The sequence below is a fragment of the Balaenoptera acutorostrata genome, chromosome 3, assembly GCF_949987535.1.
Source record: "Balaenoptera acutorostrata chromosome 3, mBalAcu1.1, whole genome shotgun sequence".
NCBI classification, from domain to species: domain Eukaryota; kingdom Metazoa; phylum Chordata; class Mammalia; order Artiodactyla; family Balaenopteridae; genus Balaenoptera; species Balaenoptera acutorostrata.
The window spans coordinates 15,269,601-15,285,614 of record NC_080066.1 but is presented as its reverse complement, the minus strand read 5'-3'; the positions used below and the strand labels follow the sequence as shown (position 1 = coordinate 15,285,614).

The 16,014-nt window shown below is 35.2% G+C and overlaps 1 protein-coding gene across 4 annotated transcripts in view; it reads left to right on the top strand.

The window, feature by feature from the left end:
- The window catches only part of PLXDC2 (plexin domain containing 2), a 429,167-nt gene that overhangs the window by 307,355 nt on the left and 105,798 nt on the right, over positions 1 to 16,014 (top strand). For all 4 annotated transcript variants that reach the window (XM_007189858.2, XM_057544055.1, XM_028168446.2 and 1 more), the window contains 2 exons: positions 7,216 to 7,311; positions 7,515 to 7,596. In XM_007189858.2, coding sequence (XP_007189920.2) covers positions 7,216 to 7,311; positions 7,515 to 7,596 — 178 coding nt within the window. The remainder of the gene's footprint in view (positions 1 to 7,215; positions 7,312 to 7,514; positions 7,597 to 16,014) is intronic.

Genomic DNA, 16,014 nt, shown 5'->3' with positions numbered 1-16,014 from the left:
TCAATTTTCTGTTCTTTAAACCGTTTTGGTTACATGGGTTATAGAACCTAGATCCTTTGCTTAATCTAGCCATGACAACATGGGAAAGTGAGCCACAACGTTGAGAGTAATTTTTCCCAGTGAGACCACAATAGTATACCGTTCTTATCAGATTTGGTGAAGGTTTGGTAACGCACTCAAAAAGCTTTAAGGCAAATTGAATTTGTTTATTATGAAGATTCCTCCCCCCCCACCATAACATCAACAACAACAAAAAATTGTTTTTCAGTTTTTAAAGGCTTCCAAATAATAAATGTTTTCCATGTAACTTTCAGGCATAGTTTATTAAAATAGCCTTTACCTTTCAAAAAAGATTAGGTGATCTGATAGTTTAAAATATCAAAGGGAATTTAGGCATTGTTAGTAAATCAGTAAATAGTTCTGAGGTTACAAGGGGATTCCTTTGCTCCTTCAAAAAAATGAAAAATGTCTAATGTGAAATTAACCCTTATATTAAAAAAAGAAAAAGAAAAACTATTTAAAAGTCCAGAATGTATAAGGGATATTGTAATGTGAATACTGGTCATGAGACCTTGAACATTTTATTTAATTTCTATAACTTTCTTTATATGCAAAATGACCAGCTTAGTACCTAAGATACAATATGTGTATAGCATGTGGTACCTGGCACAGAGTAACACTGTATTTATGTTTACTTGTACTGCTTATTCATCGGCATCTACATTGTTACTTTAAAAAGACAGTGATACTGACTGAGGTGTCCACACCCAGGCCCAGTGCCCATGAGAGTGAGGCCACAGGGGATTTCCACTCAAGGACACCTTGACACTCTCTCTGAAACTCATTCTTTCTGACGATGACATCATTTGTTTCTTAACATATTGTTGTGTCTGTCTGTCCATGTGTATGTATATCTCTGCATCACCTTCTGTTTTTCATAAAATATTTTGTAGAACTTTAGAATCAGAAAAACAAAAAGTATAGAGGTCATCCAATTCAATCTCCACAGGTACAGATGTGAAAAACAGGTCTACATGCAATGACCTTGTTTATTCATTACAGAAATACGAGTGTAAAAACATAATAAGCATAGTCCATAGTAATTCAGAGGAATTGGTAAAATAATAGAAAACTCAAAGAAGGAAATTAAATTGCCTGTAAACCTACTACAGAGAGATAACAATCAATGTTTTCATATCTCTACATCCAGTCTTTTGTTTATAGTGTATACACACACAAACACACACACACAGTAAGAAAATTGGCATTATCCTATAAATATTTTTGCCACCTGTTTTTCTTACAATATACACAACACGTTTTTCCTACACTGCTAAATACCTGTGTAAATGTGGTCATTAATAGCTGCAACAAATTCCTTTGTTTCATAATTTGTGTAATCTGTTTTCAGCACTGGTTTGTCATGTAGGTTGCTTTTCATATTAATTGTCAGTAAAACAGCAGTGCTAAACATCCTTGTTTTTGAATTTTTACTCATATCTAATCCATAAAAAATGAATATGTAACCATGGAATGTTAATGAATTTTTATGTATTTTTGACAGATCGCTTTCTGTAAGGGTTGTACCAATCTACTCCCCCATCAGCATCAAATCAGATATCCCATTTCCCCAAATGCTCTCAGACACTACTATCATTTTTTAAACTTCACAAATTTGATAAGCAGAATGTGATATTTCATTGTCGCTCTAATATTCTTTTGATTACCAGAAAATTCTAACATTGTCATATATTCATAGGTCATGTGTAATTGCCATAATTTCTTGTTAAGTAGCTCTGCTAAGTAATTCTTTCTCAGCCTCAGCACATGTCCCTCCATATTTTTTTCCACAGTGTGCAGAGGCCTTCCTGGGTAAACCTACAGTGCTCTCTAGTACTGTTCTACTTGTTTGTTTCTCTCTCCTCCCATTTAACGTTTTGAATTTTGATCTTAATCTCCACAGTGCTGACCTTCTCCGTCATCCCTCACCTTTTTCTCCATCCTCTGAGCTTAATGAGCATAACATGTCCAGCAAGAAACCCAGAAAATCCGTTCATGCCTCCATGGTCCGTTTATTTGGAAACTTAAGGCTATGTCATTTCAGTAATGTGAAAGTTACTTTAACACACACACACAGAATTCTTGTACTAGAAACTAATCTGGAAAGCAGCTGACCTAACTTGAAATGGTTCTACTACAAGTTATGATAATGGCAATTTCTGAACCCCTTAGAATACTCCACTTTTTTCTTCTCACCAGCATGCATTATCTGGTTCTTTCTTAACACCAATCCCTTTCTCATCAGCATCTGCTGTTTTAAATTTATTGACATTGTGTGTGCCTTTGCTTTTTGGTTATTATTATTCACAGCTCAATAAGAAACATTAACATTTTCAAAAATAAAACTGACAACTAATTTGGAGAGAAAACATATTTTAAAAATACTTAGAGATTTAGGGAACTCTTTGAGGAACATTGTATGTAGTTTGCCATACATGGTCTCTTTATGTGCTTACAGACCAGGCAGCAATTTCTCAAAGAACTTGATCAAAATTATGTTCACAGACTGAAAAAAAAAAAATAACTTTAACAAACAGAAACAGAGATGCACTTTTATTACGCAAAATGTCTTAAGCTTTAATTCTCAAAAAAATAGTGGTATAGACCAGTACTGTCCAGTAGAACTTTCTGTGCTGATGAAATGTCTTAAATCTGAATTGTCCAGTACGGACTTACTAGCTACATGTGACTACTATGCACTTAAAATGTGGCTAGTGAAACTGGGGAATTGAATTTTTAATTGGATTCAATTAATTTTAATTTTAAGAGTTATGTATGACTAATGGTCACCATACTGAACAGAGTGACAGTGGACCATATACCCATGTTTAAATAGAACATTAAATTTCAAGTATAATATTTACATTAACCTACTTTTTACTTCTTCTTTGCCTTTTGAAAGGCCTTAGAATTTTAGATATTATTCAGTGATACATTTTCAAATTTAAGCATTTCACTTTAATTGATTTTGCCCATAAAAAAATTGTAATTTTGTACTCAGTGGTAGGACACATCCATTAGAATTACTTAGCAACTAAAATAAAAGAACATGTTGACAAACTATGGAAGAAACAAATAGTCTTGGAAAAACATGACTTTTTTTTTCTTAACATTTTATACACCCCAATTAAAGCTCTTTCAGAAGAACTGAGCCTCACCTGTTATTTTCAAAGTTATCAGGGTCTTTTCATTCATTTAAGGACAGATCGATCTACAAATCCTTCAGGAAATTGTGTCATCTCACCTTGTCTTTCCTCAAAATGGAAAACACTTCAAACTTATTCATTTTACAGAAGATAAAATTGCTTCTCTTTACCACACAGCTTCATTAGGTGCTTCTGTTGTCAAGTACACACTAGCTCACTCGAGGCTCAACAAAAGGAAGAAGAAATAGAAATCATGACATTTTCCCCATAAAGTATCCTCTCACAAAACGCTTCCAAGATAGATAGCATTATGCAAAGTGATATTTTATTGCTTTAATACATACATTTCTAACATACCCTATTTGATTGATCTTAATTTTTCAAAAGAAGCAAAAATTTAAGAATTTTCTGGATATTATAAATCACTGATTAATTTTGACATATTTGAGAATTTTTTTTAGAATTTCTATGAATACAAAAGAATAATGAGAGGAAAATCTGAGAGGTTCAGATTAGCACCTCATGGTCACCTAAATTTTATGTTGCCTTATCCAATGCTGAATTATATTATTTTTTAATAGAACTATAGGGAGAATTTTTTTTTTTTTTTTTTTTTTTGGCCACACTACACGGCAGGCAGGATCTTAGTTACCTGACCAGGGATCGAACCTGTGCCCCCTGCAGTGGAAGCGCGGAGTCTTAACAACTGGACCGCCAGAGAAGTCCCAAGAATTTTTAAATGTTTGAGGCAAAAGCATCTTCTATTTGTAGATGCTTTATTTCACAACTCCAACTAGCTAATTCTGGTAATGCATTGCATTTTCGTGTGGGAAGCTTATAACTTCTATAATAGTGCACTTTTTCTCTCAAGAGTCTCTTTTTTCCTGTGTCTTTATGCTGGGAATGAACTTGTAGTTGTGCAATACATGCTATTTACATTCAAGAGTACTCTCAGTAAATGGTGCTATGTGCTGGGCTCAGTGGGAACTAGTAAAGAAAATAAGAAATAATCATTTGGGACCAGTCATTAAGCATTGACAACACATAAATAAGGAAATGTTAGCTAATCATTTACTTGACAATCCAGACAAAATATTAAAATATTTGTATAAAAAATCAGACAATTGAGGAAATTACTCATACATTCTCTGTGTGAATGTTAATTTTCAAGACAGACAAGTAAACTAGATCATGGCTAATCATGCCACAGGGTACTCATTAAACTGTTTTCATTTGAGCTAGAGTGGATATTGATTGGAGAGGATTCCTGGTGTTTCCATACAATCACTCTGTCCCTCCTGCTGATATTGCTTAAAATGTCTAAAAACATGCAATTCAATAGTTACACTTTGAATCATATCACCTTAAGATTTTGATTACTGAATTTTATTCTCTATGTGTTAGCTGCTCAGAGATTTATTTCATTTCACTTTTTAAAAAATTTTAAAAGCCACTAATGGGTATTATAGTTGATCTTGGTTTTGTAAAGATGTAATAAAACAGTTGAAGCTGTATCACCACAGCTAAGGTACTGAATGTTTGGTTCACTATTATTTTGACTAACTTTCTAAAGAAGACACATGAGCTAAATACATTTCTGGAATCAAATGAAAGGTTCTAGTATTGGCAGGAGCTACCAGTAAATACATTCCTAATTACTTGTTTTTGACAGGGAGATGTATGATACAAAACAGAAATGACCATTTGGAAGCTGTCATTAATTGGCAGGTCATCAAACAAAACACGTTCTCATTAATTTTGGTTTTATTAAATTCATCTCCTCCCAATAGTTGGAGTTATCTGAGCAGGTGATAGAACTAGCATGGCAAAAATGTCACTCCTTCCCTTTACCCCATTTGCATGATCAATAATTAAACTCCCAGAGGCTTCACAGTCATGTCCGTAGTTTGAACTTCTCAAAGTGTAGTATGAAGTTAAAAGAAAACTGGTATTTTAAGCACCTACTAATATGATACTGTGCGAACTTTAGTATGAAGAAGACTCAGAAACCCCCCATCACAGTGATCTCATGACAAGTCTATATTATTTATTTATTTCCAAAAACTAAATTGTTTAGCAAAATGCATAGGAAAGCACGTGTCCTCTTTAGACAAAGGCAGAAACTGAGTAATCGTTTCAAAAGCCTTAAAAGTTAAAAAAAAAGAAAAAGGAAAAAGAAAAGACATTATTCATGTACCTCAAGAAACCTTACTAAATATGAAATTTCTCTAATGTTGGATAAAGTTTGCACTTTGAAAATTATATATGCATCTTTCGCTTATACCAAAAAGATGTGAATTGGATTAACATTTTTAATCAGTGTTTCCCAATCTGAGAAACCTGAAGATATATTCGGTGAAGCATTCCTAGCATTCTAGAAGCATTCCTTGCCTCCAAAGAGTTCATTTTGGACCACTCCCCCTCTTCCTCTTCTGCAGTAGAATTTCATTGTGAACAATCAGAAATGGGTGAAAGAATATGAGTGGAGAGAAACAGAAATATGTGTAGGTTGTGAGTAAATGTTTGACTTTCCTCCTGGATGTGTAGGTATCTACATTTCCTGAACACTGTTACTAAAAGAGAGCTTGCTGTCTTCTGGGCACCACACTCCTGTTTTATGTCCTAGAGAAGATCACTGTTGGTCTATTGACTTTAATCAAAATTTAACCTTCCCTAATATAAGAGGGGAAACAAATTCCTAGAAGCCTGATTTCAGGGCCTAGATCTATAGAAATTAGATCAGTACATAACCAGTATGATCTATGGTTGCCATATTGATGTTAGACAAAAATTATATCTGACATTTATTGAACTTACAGTGTGAAAGGGATTATTCTAAGCAACTTTCATTTACTATCTCATCTTAATTCTCAAAACAGATCTGTGATATAGGTACTGTTATCTCTATTTTATAGGCAAGGAAAGTGAAGCACAGAAAGGCTAACAAAAGAGCCAAAGTTCATGCAGATACCAAGTAGCAAGCCTGGGACTTGAACCAGACTTTTCAAATGCATGCATTATTAACCACTATGACATATGACTTCCCCAAATTGGATACTATGATATTTAAAAAATAATTTATAGCTTCCCAAATAATTCCTGGTAGATATAATAGTATTCAGGAAATGCATTCCTGTCGTTATAAGCATTCCAAGAGCTAGGTAAAATACCAATAATATCAATTTTCCATTTACATTTACCTAACTCAAGCAAGCTAATATAGTATAAGGCTCAAGTCTTTTTTTAAAAGTAGGTTTTAAGTATATATCATCAACGTCTTTTTTTGTTATAAAATATGTTTGCTTGTATTTATCTGATTTTTACTTATTAAATTTCTTGTCAAAGTCTCCATCTAACCTATTCCTCAGGAACACCACTGGATTTGCTGATGAATTATTATAAATTCCTGCATGCAATATAAGTGCTAATTATTAACCTTCCTTGGATATGACACTGTACACTTAATAGCAATACTGATTTTTTAATGATTTAATTTCTGTCTTCAAGTTTATTAAAGAAACTTATTCTAAACCTTTAAAGCAATCAGACTCTTATTCTAGCTAAACCAGCTTTACTTAGACTGAAAAATTTTTAGTTGCTACCATTCCTAAAGGACTCACTTTAGTTTTAGCTTCAGAGAAGTGGGGTCATCTTACCTTCTTGATTTCATATGTCAAAATCTTTCAAAATTTATAAATCTATCAAGAAAATGTCTTAAGTATACTCTGAATGACAATGGGTTTGAGCCCTGCTAAAGAAGTGAGAAATTTGAGACCCTAATCAACATTTTCAGCTTCCTTGATGAAAAGGCTGCTGGGTACAAGAGTTTCAGATTTTGATAATCAACCTTTTTATAGGGTTTGATTATTTTAAATTTTTATTTTAAAACCCCATCAGGTGAAACATTTATAATTCTACATTCATTATTAAAATGCAGTTGTTTTATAAGTGAAGAAATGTTGAAAGTGGATTTTTTTTCTACTCTCCATGCTGTTTTTTGTTTTTACAGATGTTCGAAGAAGAACAATTTATGAATACCACCGAGTAGAACTACAAATGTCAAAAATCACCAATATTTCAGCTGTGGAGATGACCCCATTGCCTAGTAAGTTAACATGTAAACATAGCTAGGTGGGAAAAATGATTTGCAATTTGGATGATCTGATCTTTTTATGCATGGGTCTTCTGATCCTGCGTGTATATGGGGATGTGAGGTGATGTTAATTTTGGCAGAGTAGTCTTTTTTTTCTCTCTCTCTCTCCATGCTGCCAATTAGTCTTGATGCATCCATTCTCTCCTGTTTCCTAGCGTGTCTCCAGTTTAATGGTTGTGGCCCCTGTGTATCCTCTCAGATTGGCTTCAACTGCAGTTGGTGTAGTAAACTTCAAAGGTAAAAGACAGTAATGCAAAATATTTTAAAACTTTATGAAGACTTGTTCTACTCTTCCACTGAATTTTGAATGTGTCAGGTGTGTTGACTGGATATACATGAACAAATGTACATGTGTTAAACAAAACCCCAAAATGCAAAAAATGCTCAGACATGGGAATGGTAGTATTTTCCTTTGACTGCTCAAAGTGACCATGAACCTTTGTAGTCCATAAGATAATTATCTGACATATATTTATCATTGCTATGGGGCTTAAGATAGATGATGATTGTGATTGATGAATCTATAAATTGCTGCTGTTGGTCCATATTCTTCAGAAATCATGGTACGACATACCTTCACAATAACAACGATGGTTTATGCATAATCACATTAACAGTCTTAGCAAATTCCTATAAATATCTCAAAGGTTACTAACCAAGATTAGAGGTGTGGTCTGAGGCTGAGGAATACAGTGACATTAACTGGACTCTACATAAATAGAACGTGCGGTTTGGGCCTGGGTTGTAAATAACTGACTTTGAAACTTAAGCTGAATCCCTTGGTTGTGTCAGAGAGGTTTACTGATTTTCATGAATGGCAAAGAGGATTTTTCAGTCCGTAGAGTTTTTCGGAGACTGAATCCTCATTTGTTGCAAATGCAGAGTGAAGACGTTTAAATGTGTTTTATTTACTCAACCATTTTGTGCAGCAGTTATGTCCCAAGCGCTGGGAGAGCAGCAGTGATTAATATAGATGTGGTCCCTGCCCACCATGGAGCTTTCAGCCTGTCCGGGAATAAGTCCCCTCTCACCTGCAGAGTCTATGAAAAATCTGCTCTTCCTCTAGGAGAACTGAGTCTTCAAGTTCGTGCACGTTCCAGCAGAGCTTTCTGTTGTATAAGAAGCCGGTGTCTTATCATCTTGCTGCAGCCTTTGCTGTAAAGATAGGGACATGTTCAGGACTACTTTAAAAGTTATTGAAGTATAAAGAATAGAATGCCAATTCCTTGATAACAAGCTATGGGAAGCATGTGTGACTTGCTAACTTTGGGACAACCACTACAATATTTCAGATAGAGCAATATTATTTACTATAACTGCTGTTTTATTTTCAATTTAACATGTTGTTCCAATAATTTCCTTTGTGAAACGACTTTCAAATAATGAAAAAGCAAGCAGGCGATCACCATTCTTAAAAGTAGATTTTTAACTTGGCTATATCTCCAGAGTGGGAAGAACTGCTATAAAATTAAGGATTTGTAGTCATTTATATTCAAATACTGCTGACATGTCACAAATTACATGCATATCAGAAGTTAGTCAAAATCTGTTCAGATAATGACCAAAATGAATCTAAAGAGGTGGCATTTTAATAGATATATTTTAGTAACACTGATCTGAGACATGAAAAACACCCAAAAGAATTAAGTAAAAGGTCCTGGTTTGGGGTATGTATCTAATTGAAGTTCCAGTTCAGTGGTCATCTCCTGTGAGAACGTTCCCTGAACCATGAGTCTGTGTGAGGCACCCAACCCCTGTGGTTCTCGGCATCCTGCGCCAACCTCCATCATTAGCATTTAGCTCGAGGCTTACGGACATTTGTCACTTTTCTGTCTCCTCTGCTAGGCTCTGGGTTTATTAAAGGTGAATTGTCCTTACATCTCTACAGCCTAAGAATGTACCTGATACTGCAGAAAAATGAACGAGTGAATGAATGATGGCTAGGTTCCAAAGGAAGGAATCATGATTTGATTTGTCTGGGAATGAAGGGTCTCCCAGGATGAGGGACTTTCGGAGCTGAAACCAGGAAAGTTGAGGGAAAACCAGGACGAGTTAGCTACCCCAGCTAGAGTACTATTCAGACAATCTCGACTGAAACAATGTCATTATAAATGAAGGTTTGGGACACTAGTCTAGAAACCTACCTTCCACTAACCATTTCATTATTTTTTAAAAATATTTTTGGTGGAAATATATGTTTAAAGTTCCAAACAAGCAATTTTGACAATCGAAACACATCCACAAGTTGCAAACTGCTTTATACTGTCAATGCTCCCATTTTATTGAGAGTTTTCTCTGCCAGACATTGTTCCAGGAGTTTTCAAATACATTTAATTCACATAACATTTTTATAGAGGAGGAAACTGAGGCTTCAGTTATTTGTGCAGGGTTTCAGAGCTCTTAAGGGATAAGTTTGGAATTGAAACTCGATCTGTGTGCTTCCTGGCCTGCCTTTTTGATGCCTCACACCCACCAGGCTGCAGGTGCACTAAGCAACTTAATCTTAGCTGCTTCCTGAAAAACAGTAGACATACTACTGAAAAAAATAAATATTTCTATAATTGTGGGTGCAAGAAAATTGCATGGTTTTGAACTTGGCGTAAAAAGCATGTAGAAGAGAATCAAGCAAAGCACAAGACTTCTGTATATTACTGAAAGCATAGGTTGGGTTTTTTTTAAGATTAACGGAAGAAAGAAAGGTGGTGATGCATATGAATGAGGACAGAATTTATCAGAGAACACTATTAAGAAAAACTTCGAATTTTCTGCCTGTTACCATTTGGTGTTTTGTTGCATACCAAACACTGGTTTAAAATCTTGGATTTATTTTTAATTCTTCAGCAACCCAGTTATATACATATCAAAACCTGCTTAATTAATTGGTTTAACTATGGCTCATTGCACTTTTGTTCAACTTAATTTCCCCACTGCATTTTATTAATTTCTCCGTAGGCCTATGAGCATCAAAACTTTGCTTTTGCTGCCCAGAAGCATTTCCCCAGACTTTAGAGCTTTTATTGACAAATTCAATAAAACAAGAGACGTCTTATCCTAAGCAGCGCAAAAATTGCCTCTCAGATTGTTTTCTTCCATCCTTCTTACCTTCTCCTTTGTGCTTGCTTATCCCTGAATGATAATCAGTTGGTGGTGATTATTGAATTCTCAAGTTGGGCTTCCTCTAGAAAGATAAGATAATTTTAATTGGTTTGTTTATTTCCTTTAATTCCCAGTTTTCAGCGAGCCAAAACTAAGGCAAAATATTTGTAATGGCTTATCCAAGGTCTAAAGGAATTTGAGTTATAGGAACATGTAATGAGATCCATGATCAAAAATGTTTTCTTGGGACAGGTGGCCATTACTTCTAGGTAAGAGTGCTTTTGTTTCTTCACTGAAAGCTGAGAGGACCTGAATCAACCACTTTCAACTACACCTTTTATCTTCAATCATTCAACAAAATTTTTTTAGTATCTCTGTGTTTAAGTTACTATCCTGGATTGTGAATTCAGTGGTGAACGAAAGAGAGAAAAATCACTTCCCTCATAGAGCTTACATGTTTAGTATGGGGAGATAGGGTTTAAGCAAATAGATATGCAGGAAATAAAGTTAACAGTGGTGAGTGCTACGGCAAAAGAAATAAATCGAACATTATAAGGGAAAATATAGCAAAATCGATAGGAATAACAGGAGTTTACTTGTTGGTTTCATGCTAGACAACCTTGTCTTTTTTTTTTTTTTTTTTTTTTTATTTATTTATTTATGGCTGTGTTGGGTCTTCGTTTCTGTGCGAGGGCTTTCTCTAGTTGTGGCAAGCGGGGGCCACTCTTCATCGCGGTGCGCGGGCCTCTCACTGTCGCGGCCTCTCTTGTTGCGGAGCACAGGCTCCAGACGCGCAGGCTCAGTAATTGTGGCTCACGGGCCCAGCCGCTCCGCGGCATGTGGGATCCTCCCAGACCAGGGCCCGAACCCGTGTGCCCTGCATTGGCAGGCAGACTCTCAACCACTGCGCCACCAGGGAAGCCCCAACCTTGTCTTTTTGAAGAGACCTTGGTTTCATCAGCCTTCACCCTCCAAAAGTTTATTTTTTAATTGAAAATATATTTTGGCTATTAAAACATTCATTCACTCATTCATTTACTTAAAAATTTATTGAATACTTTCCACATTTATCTGAACAGCAAGCACTAGTCTAAGCGCTGAAGTAGTTAGAACAATAACCAGGCATTAATCAAAGCCAGAGTTCTCATGGAGCTGAGTTAAGCATATTAAGCTGGAAAATAAATGAATTGATAATTAAACAAAGAAGACTGTTGATAATGAATGATCTGTTGAGTTTGGAGAGCCAGTAGTTGCTCTGATCTGAGTGGCCAGGAAAGGCTTCTTGGGAAAAGTGACGGTTAAACTTAGATCTGAACAACTGGGAACCAGCTACACCAAAGTGAAAGCAAAGAGCATTTCAAAGCGAGACAGATTACTTAGTGGATTAGAAATGAAGGAAAAGGGAACTATATGAATCCAGGATACTTCTTCTTAAATTTTTGTTTGGGCAATTTGGTGGGTGCTGGCACTTGTTTTTTGAGATAGGTAAGATGACATACGAAATAGAGACTAGGGTGGGAAGAAATAAAGAGTTTCATTGGGGACTAGTTCAGTTTGAGATGCCTATCAGACCTCCAAGTGGAAATGCTGTATAGGTGGGGATATATGAGCCACATATTCCAGGAAAAGGTTATGGCCAGAAGTTCAGATTGGAGAGTCATTATCATATAGATAGTGTTTAAATTCAGTGGACTGAATGAGATCAGCTGTGGAGAAAGTGTAAATTGAAAATAGAAGAGATCCCAGGAAGCAGCCTATGGCATGGCATAATGAGGTATGATGCTAGTTTTCCATTACATAAAATTATTTTAAAGTATTTGTATACATGTATGTTTCTGTAGACAGAGGATACCTCGGAAAAGATACATAAGAGACTGATAACAATATTTGTCTCTAGGGAAACGATTGTGAACAGGGACAGGCAGGAGAATGAGTATTGCTTTTCATCACGTACTCTTTCCTATGATTTGAATTTTGCCACATGGAGTTGAAGACAAAAGAAGGAATCAACAAAGGGGACATAAAAGAACATAAATTATTTCAAGGGTAGAAACACAGTCTGAGTCTTACTCATTTTAGTAAGCACCCAACACCGTGCCTGACCTGACACAGGACTCCAACACAGACAGCTTGGACTGAACCATCCAATAATTGAGGCCAGAAATGTCCACTTTCTTGAGAATTCTAATTGCTCACTTTGGCTGTTACCCTCCATTGACTTTCTCAGTGTCAACCAAATGGCTATAGAAAGAATTAAGCTGATGCCTGATATTGACATTAAATGATGTCAACATTGTCATTAAGCATGTTGAACACTGGGGAGTCAGTCTCTTGGTGCCTCATTTTAAAAGAGTTTTCCACCATATATTTACCTAATTCCAATCAAAGTCATAAGACTGGTACTGGTAAAAATTTGGGAATAAATATAGTGTATGATTCCACCCATCAAAAGAATAAATAGACTAGGCAGACCTCTACTAATGGTAAACACATGGATCTACAGAAGAGTACTATAACATATTTACTTAAGAAAAAATATGAGATGAGGGAGAGGTGTTTCTGAACAACTGCTCTCTTATTTTTTTTAACCTGTTATTTCTACTGCATCTCCCTGAGCATCCTCTGGCACTGCCTGTTATTTGCCACTGAATGAATTGGATTTCTTTGCAGTAGCAAGAAGAGAAATAGAAAGAAAGTATCACATGCAATATATTTCAAAATTTTTGAAAATACATAAAGTCAGAAATATTGGCTAATAATTCATTAACAATATGAAATGTATTATCAACCTAAATTAATTAAGGATATAAAGGCACAGCTAATTTTTAAAAGAGAATGTGCTTATATTATTATATTCTCATTTAGCCTACAGAAATTAAACTACCTAAGTTTGGGAGAAAAAAGAGAGTTGGAGAGAACAAATTTAAGTAGTGCACTGATCCAACTTTTCCCCAATCAGTAATCTTATGCTTCTGAAAAACAGCACCCAAGTGACTGGAATATATCTTTCTCCTTTGGTCTTGATCCTCTATACCCCTTAACATGGGAACATTTGCAGCATTGAGTGTGACTCTAGTATTTAAAGAAACAGTGGGTATTTTTCATATCACGTGGTCTGGAAAGCAAGCCAACCACTTCATCAACAAAAACCCCACACCCCACAGTCCATTCTGACATTGGAGGAAGAACTGGTTTTATTAAGGGACAGAGTATCAGGCTTCTGAGAGGGCTGTACTAAGGGAATTCCAAGCATATTTTGACTGAGTATGATTTTTACCTACTTACCCACCTCAATATCTAGCCCTGAAGTAAGGTGCAACTCCACTGAAATCCTGAGAAGGCCATACAAAGTCGTATAAAGTTGGTCTAATTTAACAGTAAGACTTAATTTAGTCCAAGATTTTAAGATTGAAGGAGAGGATCCGGAACCTACAATTGTTGAGTGACAAGCCATATATGGTCTAATAAATTCACATTTGAAGCTGCTTGTAAATTATACATTTATATGATTCTTTCACATAAGGAAACTTGTTAGCTTTACTGATAAGGTGTGGAGTCCAGACCTAATAATCAAATAGAAGCCATTTGAGAAATCTAGGAGCCCTGATCCAAAATTAATTATAACCTTAGGCTTCTTTCAGTGGATTGGGGTAAAATAAAGTTCTGCTTGGAAACGCACCTAATTTCAGATGGACATTTAGAATTCAACAAGCTCTAAGAATTTTAAATAAACTTTTATTGATCTATGTTCCAACATGCTGACTTTCAAGTTGAAATCACCTCCATCTGCTTAACAGAATTACTGATTAGTAATATTTTGATTGCTGAAAATGTTACTGTTTTCAGTATATAAATTGAATGTCAGGTTTAAATATAAAATATGAAGCTATTCATAACTAACAAAATCTACTTTTGTCTTTGGTAGAAAATATGTCCTTGCTGAACTATCAGATCCAACAAAATTATTTAATTGAAGAAAAATTAATTGGAATGCTTTGTTATCACTCTGCCTAGTCATGATAGACAGGAAGAAGACAATTGCTGTCATTTCTGATTGAAGGCATCAAGGAGACGTTAGACGTTAATTATATACACTCAGCAACAGTGGATAAATTGCCCATAGATCTGAAACTGGTGACCACCTGGACTTCCTGTGTCAGGGAGTACTAGCCAGCCAAGGTTCAAGAGGGGCCCAGGATGGAAGAAGCATTCCTGAGTTATTCAAAAGGAATCAAAATTCCCCAAAATTGAAACTAGAGAGGAGGCCATGTTTTGTTGTCTGAGGTAGATTCGATTGGATGTCTGAATGCCTAGTGGTACAGCCAACGATTAACTGACTAATCTTGTACAAATCAATAAAGCTCTTTGACTGCATATGCTAAAATGTGAAATCCATATGTCATCAAGATATATTTGCTTCTTATGTTCTTTACATCTGAGTGGCCATAAGTTCGGTAGTTCTCACATATTAGTACAGTGAAGAATTACTGCTGAAGCTTGTTAAAATGCAGATGTCTCTGAAACCCTCCAAGGGATTCATATTCAGTAGGTCCAGAGTGGAGCCCAGGGATTTAACTTTTTAACAAACCTCCTCAGGGGATCCCGGGGTAATCTGAGGCGGGCACAGTGGAACTGCTGCTCTTGCAACGTGTGGGCTGAAAGTCCTGTAAGCCTGCAGTGCTTAGGCCAAAATTGTGTGGAAACATTTATTCTTAATTTGGAATAGAGAAATACTACAAAAAAAAGTTCTGAAGATAAAAATATTTGTTGTTAAAATCTATCAGGAGTTAATGAAATAGATCATGATAAAAGAAAGCAAGAAATGTTTGGATAAGTATAGCGTATAAAATAAATAAATCAGATGATGTTGGAACATTGTTAGCTAGTTAAATTTGTTGGAACATCTTTGATTTCTGAATTTTTATTAAAATACTGCTACCACAATAGAAATTCACTGTTCTAAAGGAGCTGAGGTGCTTCTAGAAATATCATACAGCCAAGATAATTGTTTTTGACATGCAATGCTTATAAGTGGTGAATTGAATTTGGAACTTATTTTAGTGCTAGGCCCTTTATAATCCTTCAAATTTAAATAAAGAATCATAGTATTTCTCTTAATTAGCTTGTCCTGAAATATAGCATAAACACATTTGTCTTTTAAGAATACAGAATTAAAGTCTATTTTTATTTTCTTCTGAGCATTCCAAGCCCAGCTTTAACAAATGTATGAATTTTTGTGTGTGAATTAATTATAATAGTATAATGAGGTGTGATGCTATTTTATACATTACGTAAAAGCATTTTGAAGTATATTCCAATATAGAGAATACTTTTGAAAAGATATATAAGATACTAGTAGCAGCTAATTTCACCTTTGGGGAAACTGCCATGAATTGGAAATTGACATAAAGAGAGAATATCATTTCATCAGATTCCCTTTTATAGAGTTTGAATTTTCACCATATGTACATATTACCTACACTGAATCAATCAATAAACATATATATATTCCTAAATGAAAGGAAATATATGTTAAAGTGTATTAGGAGAATTTGGATA